Source organism: Anarhichas minor, unplaced genomic scaffold (genome assembly GCF_050575085.1).
Source record: "Anarhichas minor isolate MPS153535 unplaced genomic scaffold, ASM5057508v1 ptg000136l, whole genome shotgun sequence".
Classification (NCBI taxonomy): Eukaryota; Metazoa; Chordata; class Actinopteri; order Perciformes; family Anarhichadidae; genus Anarhichas; species Anarhichas minor.
Window position 1 is genome coordinate 4,748,485 of NW_027466582.1, and position 15,021 is coordinate 4,763,505.

The 15,021-nt window shown below is 42.1% G+C and overlaps 1 protein-coding gene across 1 annotated transcript; it reads right to left on the reverse strand.

Moving 5' to 3' along the window:
• Positions 1–3,477: 3,477 nt before the first annotated feature.
• Positions 3,478–9,675, reverse strand: LOC142942082 (terminal nucleotidyltransferase 5A-like). Its single transcript, XM_076084258.1, has 2 exons — positions 8,558–9,675; positions 3,478–6,977 (listed from the first exon to the last, which is right to left on the reverse strand). Exons 1-2 carry the CDS (start codon positions 8,981–8,983, stop codon positions 6,162–6,164), a joined length of 1,242 nt encoding a protein of 413 aa, XP_075940373.1. The 5' UTR covers positions 8,984–9,675; the 3' UTR covers positions 3,478–6,161.
• Positions 9,676–15,021: the final 5,346 nt, after the last annotated feature.

The following is a 15,021-nucleotide window of genomic DNA, read 5'->3' on the forward strand; positions in this document are numbered from 1 at the left end:
TGCTATCGATTCCTTTTTTGTCACTCAGTGGTCCAAAAACACAGGTATTATGCATAATGTGTTATTTTGATTGTGCATCCCCAATAAAACACGCTGTTAATCTATTGTGTCTGTGCTGCAGCTATGCTACCCGCTGCTTCTAAATAAGAGTCAAATGAAGTTGTCTTCATGTACGCCAATGAAAACCTGTTGTCAGCACGGCACCCTTAATTCCAGTGTTTTACAAGCTGCTAACTGACCTTTTTGGTGCTATTAATTTCCTGTTGTTGTGAGGCTCAACGCATTTAAAAATTGCAACAGTCATGTGACTCCATCCAACCTTTTGCCTGTGAAAATACCCACACACAAGCCTGGGAGAATAAATAGGTTTTGTTCATTAAAACACTAGATGGCCATTTAAGTAATTTTAAAAAGTACAAAAGTACCTTACACAAAAAACTTTCTACTTAAAAAAATGTCTCTCTTGTTTTTCAAACCACATCTCTTTTAGATCTCAGACCCCATCTGTCTTATGTTAGATAGACTTCTCCATGGTGGTCCTCACAAACGGGATTATCATTTAGACAACCAAATCCACTGAGGACATACATTTGACCTTTAATTATAACTCATCGTTCCTAATAGTCGGCCTCAACAGATCCATTGGCACAAGGCGGTTAGCTATCATGGTGTCCATCTGTTGCTCCACTCTGAATCTGTCTGAAATGCCTGAAAAGCTAAATCAAATCAGAGCTGTGATAGATATGACATCCTGGACTGTAAGAAATAACGGAATCTGCACTAAATAAATCTGTCAGCGCTTATTTGAACAGATAAATCACAAAGGAATCCTTTGTCGTCATATTTCTTTGATGGCTCCTCTTAAAGTCGTAGCTGTGGTATTTTTATAAACACAAGATTCATCTTTGAAGGCGGTCCATAGCTTTGAGTTTTTAAACAGATGTGGGTTTCCCACCGTTTTCTGCCTCACATGTGCAGTCCCAAAATACTGAGTCAATAAATGCCCTCACTGTGAGTTACAACTTCTTAGAACAATCGCTCGACATTTTGGGAAATACGCTTTTGCTTTTTTAAGAGTCCGATTGATCCACTTTGATGTTTGTACGGTTAATATGAAAGCTAGAGCCAACAGGTGGTTAGCTTAGCATAAAGACACAAAATAGGGGAAAACAGCTAGCCTGACTCTGTCCAGGCTAGCCAAAAGTAACCAAATACCCATACAAGTACATCTAAAGCTCCACAAACAGTGAGATATACAGTACAAACAAGATGCAATGTGTTAATTAGTGCTCTTTAGAGGTGCTGCTAGGTGGATTTTGTTAGATCCGGAGAAATCTATGCTCGCTGTTTCCAGTTTTTTGCTAAGCTAACCGGCTTTCGCCTGTAATATCATATAGTGTGTCAATCTTCTCATCTAACTCTCGGCAAGAAAACGAATGTATGTAATTTTACTTTTACATTTCTTCGTCACTGGATTTATTCCAAACAAAATGCTGCTCTCAGGACAACAGTGCACTTTCTGAGTCAGAAACCAGGACATTGTTTCGATTTTTCATGAGCTGGACATGAGCTTTAACCTTCTCCGAAAACTGTAATCTTCCTTCGCTCACCTGTCAACACGCTACTTAAAAGCACCATAGTAACACACTTCCTAAGCTACCTGTGTTATTAGGTTAGCTCTTTTCCTTGTTGTGCAACACACTAAACCAGGGGTCGCCAATTGGCGGACCGCGGTCCGGATCCGGACCCAGACGCCGTTGTATCCGGACCCAGGACCTAAAATCGATTTTATTTTGACATAGCGCTTCTATTTTAACCGGCGCAGCTTTTTCAGCCTTTACGGCACCTTTTCAGCCTTTACGGCACTTGTTCAGCCTTTACGGCACTTCTCCAGCGGTGCAGGAAACACGCCGACCAATGCGTTGTAAATCACATCACGTGATTGACATCACTTCACACCTGAATGAACTGAATTTAAAGCTGCAGGACAATTCAGTGAAATTCATTTTTCTAAAATGAATTACTTTATTTTAAAGATGCACATTTTTGAAAAGCTTTCCGTTATGTTAGTTATTCTTTATCCAGCCCTTATTTTAATTTAAATGAGAAGAACATTTATTTATGTATTTCTATGTATTATTTATAATCCATCCAGTTAAATTTGAAAACTGAGAATAATAATTGTTAAAATATAATTGGTGTACTTTCTTTATTTGATTTGACAGTTGTTGACTACACAGAGACGTTACTACTACTAGGCTTCTTGAATATACATACATATAGATATATGTATGTATATGGCACTAAATAGCGCAAGTTAGATATTATTGTAATGTTCCAGACCTTTACACAAGGACATTTTCTCAATCTGGACCTTTTGGAATTTTAATTGAAGACCCCTGCACTAAACAGTCCCTTTAAGCCCTTGTTACGGAAGTGGATTTATTTATTTTTGTCCTTACCAGCGAGAGTGACCTAAAAGATGGCGGGAGATGGGGGAGGTATGTGTTACACTACAATAGCCAGTAAATCTCTCCGCAGTAACCACACCAGAGCACCGAGCACATGCTTATGGAGGGAGGCTAATCAGCTTTCTGTAGATGGGCTAATGTCCTTACAGTGGCTGAGACGGGGGGCCTATATTTAGTGTCCACTCTCTCCCTCTTAACAGGGGATAACATTGGCTCCATTCTCCTCTCCATAGCTCATCTCTCTCTGCTTAAGTTCATCAAGAGGCCCAGGCAGGCAGAGATGAAGGGAAATGAGAGGACACAAAACGGAGGATAAAGAAGGCATGAAGCTGTGTACTCAGTGTCACTAAAGTAACATCTGCCTTGCACACAGCAGCCTATAAAAAGCAGTGTGTTGGCCAAAGAAATTAAAGTAAAAGTTAAAAGGAAATGGAGAATAAGGCAGGGTAACATAGAGACAGACGGAAGAAAGCAAATAAACATGAAAGAGAGACTAAGGAAGATATTTCCCTCAATGTCAGCAGGGAAAGTGACATCTGGAGGCCGAGGGATTCGATTAATGCAGACCTGGAGCCAATCTACTTAATCAGTTGCCATGTGTCACTGGGGACCAAGGCTCTGCTGGTAGTAAGGTCTGTGCATGTACATGGCATCTACCTGCTGTTGCAAACTGTCTCAGCTAATGAGGTCTGGCAAACGATGAAATGACGGCTGCTGACGCTCGTTGTGACGTCTCTTGGAGGGGAAACCCGTCGGGTTCAGCTGACACTTGCTGGCAGCAGCATTCGTACCCGCTGGCATTGTGCGAGCATCTCGTGACGTTGACCTGATGAAGACTTTTCCTCTGTCTGTCAAAGCCTGGGCACAAAACAGCTAAATGCCAGAGCTATATACCTCGGCTGAACTGAGGTTCAATAAGGTAAAACGTCTAAAACAATGTAATGCAGATTGTTATGGCAAGTAGTGTGAGAATAACAAAAAACTGAATTGAACAACTCTTGTCTGCTGGTCTTTTTTTTTGCTTTTTAATTCTCAAGTTTGTCAACTTGGATACAATTATCAGATCATTCTTTTCATGCCCAAACAGGACAGCAGTTTAAAAACAAGTAGAACAGTGAAACAATCTCTTTAGAGCAACATAAAACCCCATATGAAACAGCTCAGAGCACGCATACAATGAACACAAGCTAAATCTGCATCTCAGCATAGCCGCCATGTCCACCTGCACTGCTCTTCAGCAGACAAAATAAATCACAAATTCGCACACACCACAAAATACTCAACTACACAGCTTTGAATCTGCCTGCTACATCAGCCAAACGCAAACTGTACAAAAATAGAGATTGATAGAAAAATAGGAGATCTGACATGTTTGACAGAATGCGCTGAGTGTCTTGCACTTTTTTTTTTCCATAATCATCATAAAAAAAAAGATATGTTTCTTATTGCTCATGTGATGGTCTTTATCTGTACTAATTTCCTCATTGCTTGGTGCTTATCCATGTTAAAAAGAGATGACATTTCAACAGCTATGATCTGCTAATGCAGCCCAAATTTCTACACATTCCAAACTGTTGCATTTTATTGAAACATTTTAGGCTTCATGCAGCACATTTTCTGAAAACATTCTCCTCTGCTGGGCCTCTGACTCTGCCAGTAGTATGCTTCTACTCCAACATCCAGCCCACCGACAGACATGCAGTTTGTTTTGGCCTGCAGATGTTTGCAGACATCCCTTTTCTCTTTCTCTCTTACACATGGAAATGAAACACATCTTGACAGTGCATACAGCATGTCCAAATATGTTTAAACTGCGTACAAATTATGTTGAAAAATTATCATTTTATATATTTGATAAGAAGAAGAAAATAATAACTTTCCAGTGTAATTTGAGAAAACTGGTTGTCCCTGTTTCAGAATGCACTTAAAACACATTGGTGCTTTTTTAATGTTTAATATTTATTTTGAAACTTAAAGTTGCCCTGTAAAGTTTTTGACCACTAGTAGCGCTATGGAGCGATTTAAAAACAAACAAACAAGTAGTTTAATTTTGACGGACATGAATATGTGCAACCATGCATGCAGGGTGATTTATATCCTCCCATCAATTTTACAATATTTCATGGATTACTCATCCTGCCATAAAAAGCAGTGAAGAAGAAGCCTGCTACATTTAAAACATTCCAAAAATCGGCTTTGCAAGAGGAAGAAAGTGCACTTAACACTTTTGTAGTATTAAAAGAAACCCACAATGCGTTTTGGTGAGACTAAGTGTAAACATAACTTTTTTTTTTTTTTTTACATGAAAACTTCACAGGGCACCTTTAAGTAAGTGTGAGTTGTACATGTCAGATCTGTTCATATGCATTACAGTTTCACAAGAACATTTTGAAATAGACTACACGAGACGAAGATGCATTTTGAAATACATTAGGCGCAAAACTTCCACATATCCAAATACGTTTCTTCATCGCCCACAGATGATAACATTATCTGTGATGAATAGCTTTTCGTTTTAAGCTGAGCTCTTGACCACCTTATTTGGCAATCCAATACAACTGCAGATAAGAGCAGTTCATTCTCTCTTGTTTGCTCTCTTGCTGCCAAACTGAATTCTTTCTCTGTACATTTCTCTCAAAATCCCCATCTATTTTACTCTCGTAAACATTTTTAATCCAACCTCCACCCCCCCCCTCTCTCTCTTTAACAATGATGAAATTATGTTGCTACTTCCTCTTTGATAATCAGGATGTGTGTTCGTCGAGCGGGACTGCAGATAAGAGCAGAGTCTTTAGCGAAACATGGTCAAAAAAATCTGTTGGTCTAAAACCTGCCTCTGTGTCGGAGACCTTACTCGGCATGGGTCGACTCTCTGTTCTACTGCACATTCATTATCACCTCGAACATCAATTGGACGACCCAACAGATAAAGAATCACAAAAATATCTCTTCCCTTTAGGCTTCATCTAGGCACTTAAAGAAAATTATTCCTGTACAGAAATAAAGCATGCATTGTTTTGTTGTTTTTTTTGGTCTCAGAATTCAGATAAAGTTAAGTATCAAAGTAGATCTTTGGATTTGTAAACAGTATCCAATTCCTCATTTTGCATTGTCTGTGAAAAGGAGTCTCATACAAACACAGTGCACAAAGTCAGAAGCTCGCCGGTGATTGACCATGAATCGACATCTTCAGCATGTCATGTGTGTCCTCCGCTAATCTCAGCGGCTGTATGTGAGTTAGTTATGGTTTCTCATGTAAAGAGGATGTGGATCTCGTACATGTTCATCATTTTAAATGTGAGTTCCTCTGAGCCATAACTCACAACAGACAAGAAAAATATCATCGTATACCCCGATGGTCTACCAAATCGATCTTCGATGAGAGAACCCTAAAAGTGATGGGTCAGCCTCCCTTACTGGCATCTCTCCCTGTGTGCTCAGCTCCTCCTGCTGTGGCACCCTACCCCGGGGGAAAGCCTTTCTCTGGCCCACTGCCCTGATCCAGGTTCATTGCCCTCATTTCCCCTTGATTCCTTATTCTCTTCTTTTATCTGTCTAATTTTGCCTCGTGTTCTTCCTTCTCTCATTTCCCTCAATTTCCCATCTCAAGAAAGAGATAAAACGATCAGCAATCATCCCTTTCAAGGAGGTTCCACCGGTTCCACAAAAGTCCGTGAATGCACACAGAGTTTAGTTACAGGGTAACCAGGCGGCGTACATAGGATGGTGCTGAGAAGGAATGTAATACTGGGGAAAGGATGGAGGAAAGGGGTAGATGGGCTGAACCTGCGCTATGTAATAGTTGCTGAAGTTGCCGTCTGAGACATAAGGAGCTGGCTGGTAGAAGCAGGTGACGTTGGCGGCGTTGGGGATGGCGTTCTGCTCGGCCAGGACCCGCAACGCCAGCGAGGAGATGAGGCTGAGAGTCTGACGCCTTTCATGGCCCATCAGGCACACCGTGCTCTCCTGCACCACCTCGTACAGCGTGGCCAGATAGTCATACTTCCTGTCCTCCAGGTCCACAAAGTGGTTCTGCAGGTAGGACTCCAGCTTCCGCCTCTGCTCGCTCACATCGGGGAAGTCAATGAAGAAGCGCGAGCACATGTAGCGCTGCAGCAGTTTCATCTCAGTGTCGGAAGCTGCGCGGAAACCCCGCACCAGCAGGTGGCAGTACTTCAGCAAACCCCCGCCTCGGATCTCCTCGGGGCTCCTGGTGCAGATGAGGCGCTTGCGCAGGTGATCGAGGGCGGTGGGGAAGTCGCCGTAGACGCTCTCCCCGAGAATCGTGGGGTGGAAAGTGGCAGCCATGGGGTGCTCCGAGCACTCGTAGAAGAGTAGAAGCGAGTCCAGGCGGATCTGGAAGGAGTCCACGCTGAACTCAAACTGCCGTCGGAGAGAGTCCACGAACTTGAGCTCCACGTTCTTGCCGCGGTTGTTGGAGAGGGAGATGAGACTCCAGCGGTCTGAGTCATTGCACACTTTCACCATCTTTTGCACGTAAGCCTCCTAAAACATACACAAGTGAAACATTATCATCATTGACTAAGTTTAATGCATTTCATGTTTGTGCAAGTTTTAAGTCAAGACACTGTTTGAGTTATTAGGTTCATATAGGTGGATATAGATTTAACTTTCATATTTTATGAATCAGAAAACACACAAGCATTTAGTTAAACATAAACCATCATAAAAACATTTGGCTATGTGTTTCCAATAACTTTTAGGGGCCACTGCAACATAATCAGAGCATAGAGTAGGCAACAATGATGACTGTCAGATGAGTCATACAGCCTTCTTTCTGTCTGTTAACTAACTCGTCCTCTCTTTCACAGCTGTAATATGGTGTTAGTTCTTGCAACAGTGCATCAAACACTTTTTTTTTTTGTTCTTCTGAAGCCACACATGCACTGCTGGTGATGTTTAAGAATGATTGCACTGTGCGTCTTACACAGAGATCTATTGGATAGAAAATACTCTAAACCAGGCTGAGGAGGCTCCAACAACTGGACATTAATGCTATCTGCACCAGATACAAATCTTGGATTAGGTCCGTTAGTCGTGATGTTTTGTTGATCACATCTGTTGGTGGGCCATGAGTAGCCCGGCAAGTCCTGTGTATCCAGGTAACTGAGAGACGACTTATTAATGTGGATCCAACACCAATTGGATTAGACAGAATCCTCTTTGAATTGGAAACCAACCTTTTTACTATTTGAAAGCTTATATCTCTATGCTGGTTGGAGATATTCAGGGCAGATCTCATATTCTCTGTCTTTATCACGCAATCAAACCAATTAAGTTTTGGAGCAAAACCATCAACACTGCAATTAAATTTTTTTTAAAATTGTAAGTAAAATAAATTCATGATTAAATTAGTATTAATGCGAATCCAAAGGTTTTCCTTGTTGAGCTGAATCTCGTGTGGCGGGACCTACACTGACAAATCAACAAAATATAAGACACGTCTCTATTGGCCAGTCTCGACCTTTGTTGAATACTCGATTTATGATTGGTCAATTACAGCATTCAACTATGAATAACAGAAGTTGCTATGGACGCAGACTTCATTTTCAAATAAATATATTTGCGTGAAATTAGTAAGTAGTCTTGAAATAAGCGGGATACAGCGAGCGGGTCATTATTGTGAAATAGCCCTTAACATGGAGATCTCAGAGAGGTCTTGCATCACCCTGAAGGGTTCTATAACATCATTATAACTACAATAACAAATGTTGCTTGATTGTCACTGTGGTCGAAACTGGCCAATAGAGACATGTCTTACATTTGGCCTAAGTCCCGCCCACGAGATTCAGCTCAACAGCAAGCAAACATTTTGGATTTGCATTAATCCATTTTTAATCACAAATTGATTTTACTTACTATAAAACATTTTGATTGCAGTGTTGATAATTTGAACCTACTCTGCTTGATGCATAATAAAGACACAAATACAACCCCATGAACTCAATCGTGTTAAGACTTATGTCCATTTAATTTTAAGTGCATTAAAACATATTTTCACTTTCTTCCCTGTCTGGTTTGAAAGATTAACAAACAGTCATATGATCTATAACTCCATATACTACCTTTAAGGTCACTGGTGTGATCTTTTCCTTATTCACTCCCTCTGGCAAGAAGTCTAGAAGAGAGTCCAGAACGATATCTTTCACTATCTGAAACTCCATCTCTCCTTTCAAGTCGGCGCAGAATATTAAGTCCAGATCTTTCCATCCCAGACCGCTATCCTCGTGCAGGACGTAGCTGGCGGCGGAGCCGTTCAGTCGCACCTCCCGGACATGTATCCGCTTCTCCTCCATGCGGCTCCGGACCACATTGACGATATCTCGTGGCTTCACCTCCAGAGTGGGGAAGCTCCACCGGCCGTGGATGGGGATGGATCCGGTGAGGATGGTGTCCAGCCGCTGCACTTGCTCCCAGTTGAGCACGCTGAGGTTGATGCTCTCCCCGTCCGAGCTGCTGTCGGCCACAGCAGACTCAACACTCTCGTCCATGTTGTGAAGAGGTAGACAGAAGGATGTAAACGACAAAACTTTCCACTAACTCCTGCTGGAGTCGTGGCATCAGCCAGCTGCAACTTTGTGAAGAATTGAACGTTCAGAGCCAACGTATGTCATTACAACAATGTGCTGGACGACGAAGCGTCTCTACGCAAGACGGAAATAACTAGTTGGGCGGCGTTGTGCGTGTCCTACTTCTTACATAAAGTCTGTAGTCCAGACAAATTCAATTCATTAGCTTCCCAGCCGTAAGGCTTAGTCACTGCTCAGCATCTGCTGCCCTGCTGCGCGCTCCGCTACGCTGCTGCGCTGTCGCAAAACTTTGGAAGGCAGACACCGACTGTAAAGGTCGAAACAATTGTTCCTCACAGTTTCAGCTCTTCATTACGCCCCAAAGGCTCGCTGACGCATCCATTGCAGCCGAGAAAACGTTTCATCCACCGCAGAAGTTTTACTTCTCTCCACTTTGACTCACTTTTACGCACAGATTGCGCGTCCCTGCTGCGTAACGTCAACTTTACGCACTCGTTTTGAGACTACTACACTTTTCCACTGCACACCTACTTTCAGAAAGAGGTGTTAGGCTGCTTTTCCTTTACATTTTGGCCGATTGTTGCTCGTTGGTACTGCGTAATGCCACAGAGGTCCCACTCCACAGCTGCTGGAGAAGTTGTGACCAGAGCGCTTCCCATCTGAGAGGCGTTGGGCGGGTCGGCCTGATTGACAGCCCACACTCACTAATAGCTGCCGTCGCTTCCCATAGTTACTTTGTGTGGCTGCAAGGCTGGAGACAGAGGCGTGTCTGGAGAATAGGGGTAAAGAGAGAGGAGAAGGAGACAGATTGGAGGCTGACCCCTCACCAAAACTCGCCTTGAATCGATTTTTCGGCACTCCTTCTCCTCTCCAAAAGCCACACCACACTTGTCCTATCCTTTCCATTATCAATAAGGGTGCTGATCACTTTTTTGTTGCTTATCATTCAGTTTGATCATTGCAGTGATGATGAACTCGCTCAGAAATCGGTGCAGCTTATTTTAACAAGTAGACGCCCAATATTTGATGAAGAGTGTGATGAACTTTTACCTGGTACAATCATGGTCAGGCTAATCACAAAGAATGCTGAACAGTCTATCATTTGTAATTCACTCTAGATAACAGCATCACAAATAATAAATAATTTCACCGTCATGTTACAGTTCATGTTTCACAGGTGAGAACAGGAATGCACAACGCCCTCGAGGGTTTTTCACCGACCTGCATGGTTTTTGTGTGAACCAATCAGTGGATAATTTACAAACGTACAGAAGTGCATTACCTGTATGTGTAATGTCATATAAATACAATTAACACAAAATAGCTGTATTTGAAGCATGTCTCTGATGGCACCTATGCTATGTAGGATGTAAGCCGTCTGTCAGCATGTAGGGTATAGGCCATATAGTCTGCAGGTTAGTTGTCATGTAGAATCTATCAGTGCAGAGCTTGGCGCGGATATCTGCGTCACTGCAGACGAGATCCATAAACCAGCTTACCGCAGATTAACCTGTATGTGCAGGGCCACACATTCACAGAGACACACGTATGCATGCATGCGCACGTATGTGTGCACACTCACACCTCTGCGGATACTGCAATGCATATGCCACAAAAAGCATACTGCATACAGTAGTTTTTGAATAGACTCTCTGTATACTCGTTATCTGGTAGCACGTCATCTGTAAAGCATTTGAGCCATATATCATTTAACAATATGGCATTTAGATCAAGTTTACTGGAACTATTTTAAGTTTCGGTGACGTTTGTTTATTCAGTGGTGTGTGGGAGCTGTTTTCACTTCTTGGTGTTGCTTATTTTCTGAGTCTCATTGGGTAAACTGTGAACAGAGCAGCAACTTCTAACAACTCGAAATGTGTAATAAACAAATGCCCCATCAAGAAAAAATTAAAACCTAAAAAGTTATTGAAACAATTTTATGTTAACACTTCCTGACAGTGTAGCTCTGTAGTTTGACTCAAGACAGCAGGTCAGTCGCACTCTGCACTTTCCTCATTAACTGCAGGCTCAATGGCAGGCTTACTGCTGGGGATGCTTACCATGAAGCTGCTACTTACCTGACCTCTGACTTGTCAAGTGGATGACGCTGGCCTGGTTTGCAATGTCTGACGACATCAGAGGATTGGAGAGGGGATTTCAGACAGACCCCTCATTGAACTCCCAAAACGATTGCCACATACTGTATGGGAAACAAATGTGTATGAATGAGCTAAACGTGCATACATCCCCCTTTTATACACAGAAACATGGTCGCAAATGAAACCAAGAGCTTCATTCAAAAAGTCAGACAGTGTCTAAAGTATCTCCTTCACTCTGTGCACCCGTCTTCTGCTTTCAATCTCTTAACTCCCCCCTCTGTCGGAGTTCGTCCTCACCCACTCTTCCTCTTTTTAGCTCGTTCCCCTTTCCACCATTCCCACACGTAGAAGTTCATTAAGAGATTACAGTGAGCCCGTTAGCCGAACGTGCCTCCACTCTCCTTCGTCCATCCCCTCAGTCACTCAACACCTTCTACTATTTCCATTCATGCGTCTGGATTTCCATTAGCAGAAGAAAATCTGTCTGTGAATCCATGTTGACCGAAGATGCAGTCTTTACTTTGGTCATCAATAAGTACTTCTCTCTAATTTGTGTTTTTACAGTCCACAAGACACCAGAGGAATGTCGATTGTGGCGTTTTAGTGCATTGTTGTGCATCAGCGTTTGCTGTTAACATTGAGCCAGATTGCATGAACAGTGAGATTTTTTATTTTTTTTAATTCACATTCTGTCCATTTCCCTTTGACACACATATAGTAGTCTAGATGTAGAGCACACATTAGCTGGTGTAGCTAATAACACTGTATGCATGCAAAGAGGAACCTCAACAGTATTTCCAATCAGTTTTAACCCTGACCTCAGTAAGAGACCTTTGCTGAGTAGTAGTGTAAGTCCCCACTAAACTCTTCCACAGCCACTAATGAGATTCGCTGACATGCCCTGCGCTGTAAGCCATCCTGCAGCGCTCCAAGAAGGTGCTCAGTGTGGGAGTATGTTAATGACACACATAAACTGTAAGAATATCGTGTTGAAAAGAAGACAGTGAAGTGAGATTAAAAGTCGAGATTAAATGGCTGGTTTTCATATCACGTCTCTTTATCAAAACATTAGAGTTACAGGAAAACACACATTTTTGTAATCGTTTCCATCTTTAAATGTAACTTCCACAAGAAGTTTCTCACCAATTAGATACTGACCACACTTGACTATGCACATGTTCACAGATGTGCATCGTTAAAGCAAAAACACTCATATTGTTTATGTAATAATGTTCATAAAACAGCATGAAGTAAAGATGTTTACAACTTGTGTATCATTAAAAAAAAATCCCACAGCAGATATTAATTGTATAAAAACCTGTGAACTAAACTCAACTCAGTGTTTTAATGCGGCCCAGAGGTCGATACACTCCCCCGACATACAGTATATGTTCCAACATTGTGTGAAAAGACTGTTCTGCTTTCCTGACCTGTCATGCCTGAGGGCCAAAATAAACAGGAAGTGAATTGCTCTATCTGTGACTCAGCTTCCTGTATGATACTGTGGTTGGAGATGTCAAGACCACACTGACTCTGCCCCATGTAAACAGACACATGCAGACAGACACATGCACAAACATGCATCATGAATTGTCTCTCAGCTGTGACTAAAAAACGAGTTTTATAAGCAGTTTGTTAACTAGTGCTTCCCAACCTGGGAGTCTGGGACCCCACAAGTGGTTGCAAATTAAATCTGAGGGGTCCTGAGAATATAACAGGATGGGAAAGCAGGGAAAAAGAAATCTGTCCATCTTCTCTGATATTTTCTTGTACTCTTATGCATTACTTAATAATTTCAGGCATTTCAAGCCTATTAAAGATTATTAAAAACAAAACGGGAGTAAAAATTTGACTTTAGTTGAATTGGTTACAATGGATATATTATACATATTCAAGGCTGGATTACCAGCCAGGCACTCCAAGATTATTATACTAGAAACAAGATACAACAACGATATATAAACACACAGTTGTGTGTGTTTATGTTGCAACTGCATGTGTTTCAGATCAATTAATCTGATTTATCATTCTGAGCAGCCTCAGAAATAACATGACAAGCAAAATTAGAATTAATTGTAGATACTTTGTAATATTTCTCAAATAAGAAAAGATAAGTACGTTATTTGCAGTGGATTTACTCTCATCTCACTTTTCTTCCAGTTTCATGGGGAAACTGGAAAACCCCTGAATAGTCTCAACAAAGGTCACACAGCATGAAGGTACTACGGTGCCATCTGCTGGAGTTCAGGAAACAACCCACATGTTGTACCGCATTAACTGGAGACATGCTGACTCTGACATCTCACTAGGCGGCGCTCTGTTCATACTGCTTGCACATTAAACACTCTGCCTATCCTTCCACTTTCTTATTCTCTCTTTCCCACACTCCAGACTGCACTGAAAATGTTTGCACATGTATTTGTACAGCTGTGTTGGGTAAACAGTGTCATCCAAGAGCCAAGTTAGGTCATTCTATCCTTTTAATGCGGCAAATGAGTAAAGTGCACTAATGAAATCCATGCAACCATGACATAATAACCAAAGTTATTTATCGATCATTCACAGCGTCTCCTTCTCTCTTCACATGTGTATCATATGTGTGATTCAGAGTGAGACGCAGCTCTTGTTCTGTTCAGAATAATGCTGACGTTACAGATATTGTAGTTATCTGCTGTGGGATCTAATCCTTGTGTCATTCAGGTTGCTTGACTGATTTAACCGCTGTCTCAGCAACATTTAACATGTTTGGGACGGATGACTCAAACGACTGGTGCAGCGGAGGCGAACACTTAGACTCAGCTTTGTTTTGACTCTGCCGAATGATTTATGGCGATGCAAAAAGTAGAAACAAATGCCTTTGAGGGATCATCAAAGTTGTGTGTGCACATTTCCGAGACCAATGCAATGGTTACTGATCACCGACATCATCTTACAGTCCGTACTTTGTTCATGTGCACATGTAAACAGGGTGGAAGATGACATTGTCACTGTGCTTTTGCATCTGCAACCTGTTTGCTACCATCACGAGTGGCCTCGGTCATATAGGATATGTTGAAATGGCACAGAAAATAAAAGCACAGCAAACACACACGTGCAGTCACACCCTCCTGCTGACAGACGGCTCATAAGATCAACAGTTTACAGCTTCGAGCAGGTTGAGGATGGGTTTTATGGAGATGATCTTAGTGGTGAAGCATTTTGAGCCGTGGTCAGTCATTTGGCTCTTATAGTGAAAGGTTTAAGGGTGGAGCTCCACTCCTCCGCTCTTCTGTCTCGACGTCTTTTAGAGTACAACCTTGGTGAACACTGATTCATGGTGAGGTGTTCTTTTCTTACTCCCGCCAAGTAGAGCCGTGTTGGCCGATGGGAGGGACGAGGACAGTGAATGAAACGATAAAAATAGTGTCTGGTGTATAATTGAGGTCTTGGATGAAGAGACAGGCGAGCGAAATAGAGAGAATAAAGTGAAGACTGCATGGAGTGATGATGAGTTGGACGTCAGAGAAGGCTGGGGAAGAAGGAGGGGGGCTGGAAAGCATAAACAAAGCATTAGGTGCAGAGGTGGATAAATGACGAGGAGCCTGAATTAAAATTGCTAACTCACATCCAGCATCCAGCCGGCTGGGTCCATCCAAGCCTGATGTCACATTCCGCAGCCTTGTCTATTTAGAGAGTCCTGTTTCTCTTCTCACACTGGCCCATGTTTCATCTTGACTTTGTTCCAGCTTTCTCCACCTCCATCTCTTCCTCCTGAGCAAACTTCTACCTCCTGCCTGCACTTCCTCTCATTGCTACTGTCCTTCATTGAACCAGAAAGGTATTTATTGAATCAGTAAAAAGCTACTCGTAATTTAAGGGATTTGATGCCGGTTTAACAACCTACATAACACACATATGTGG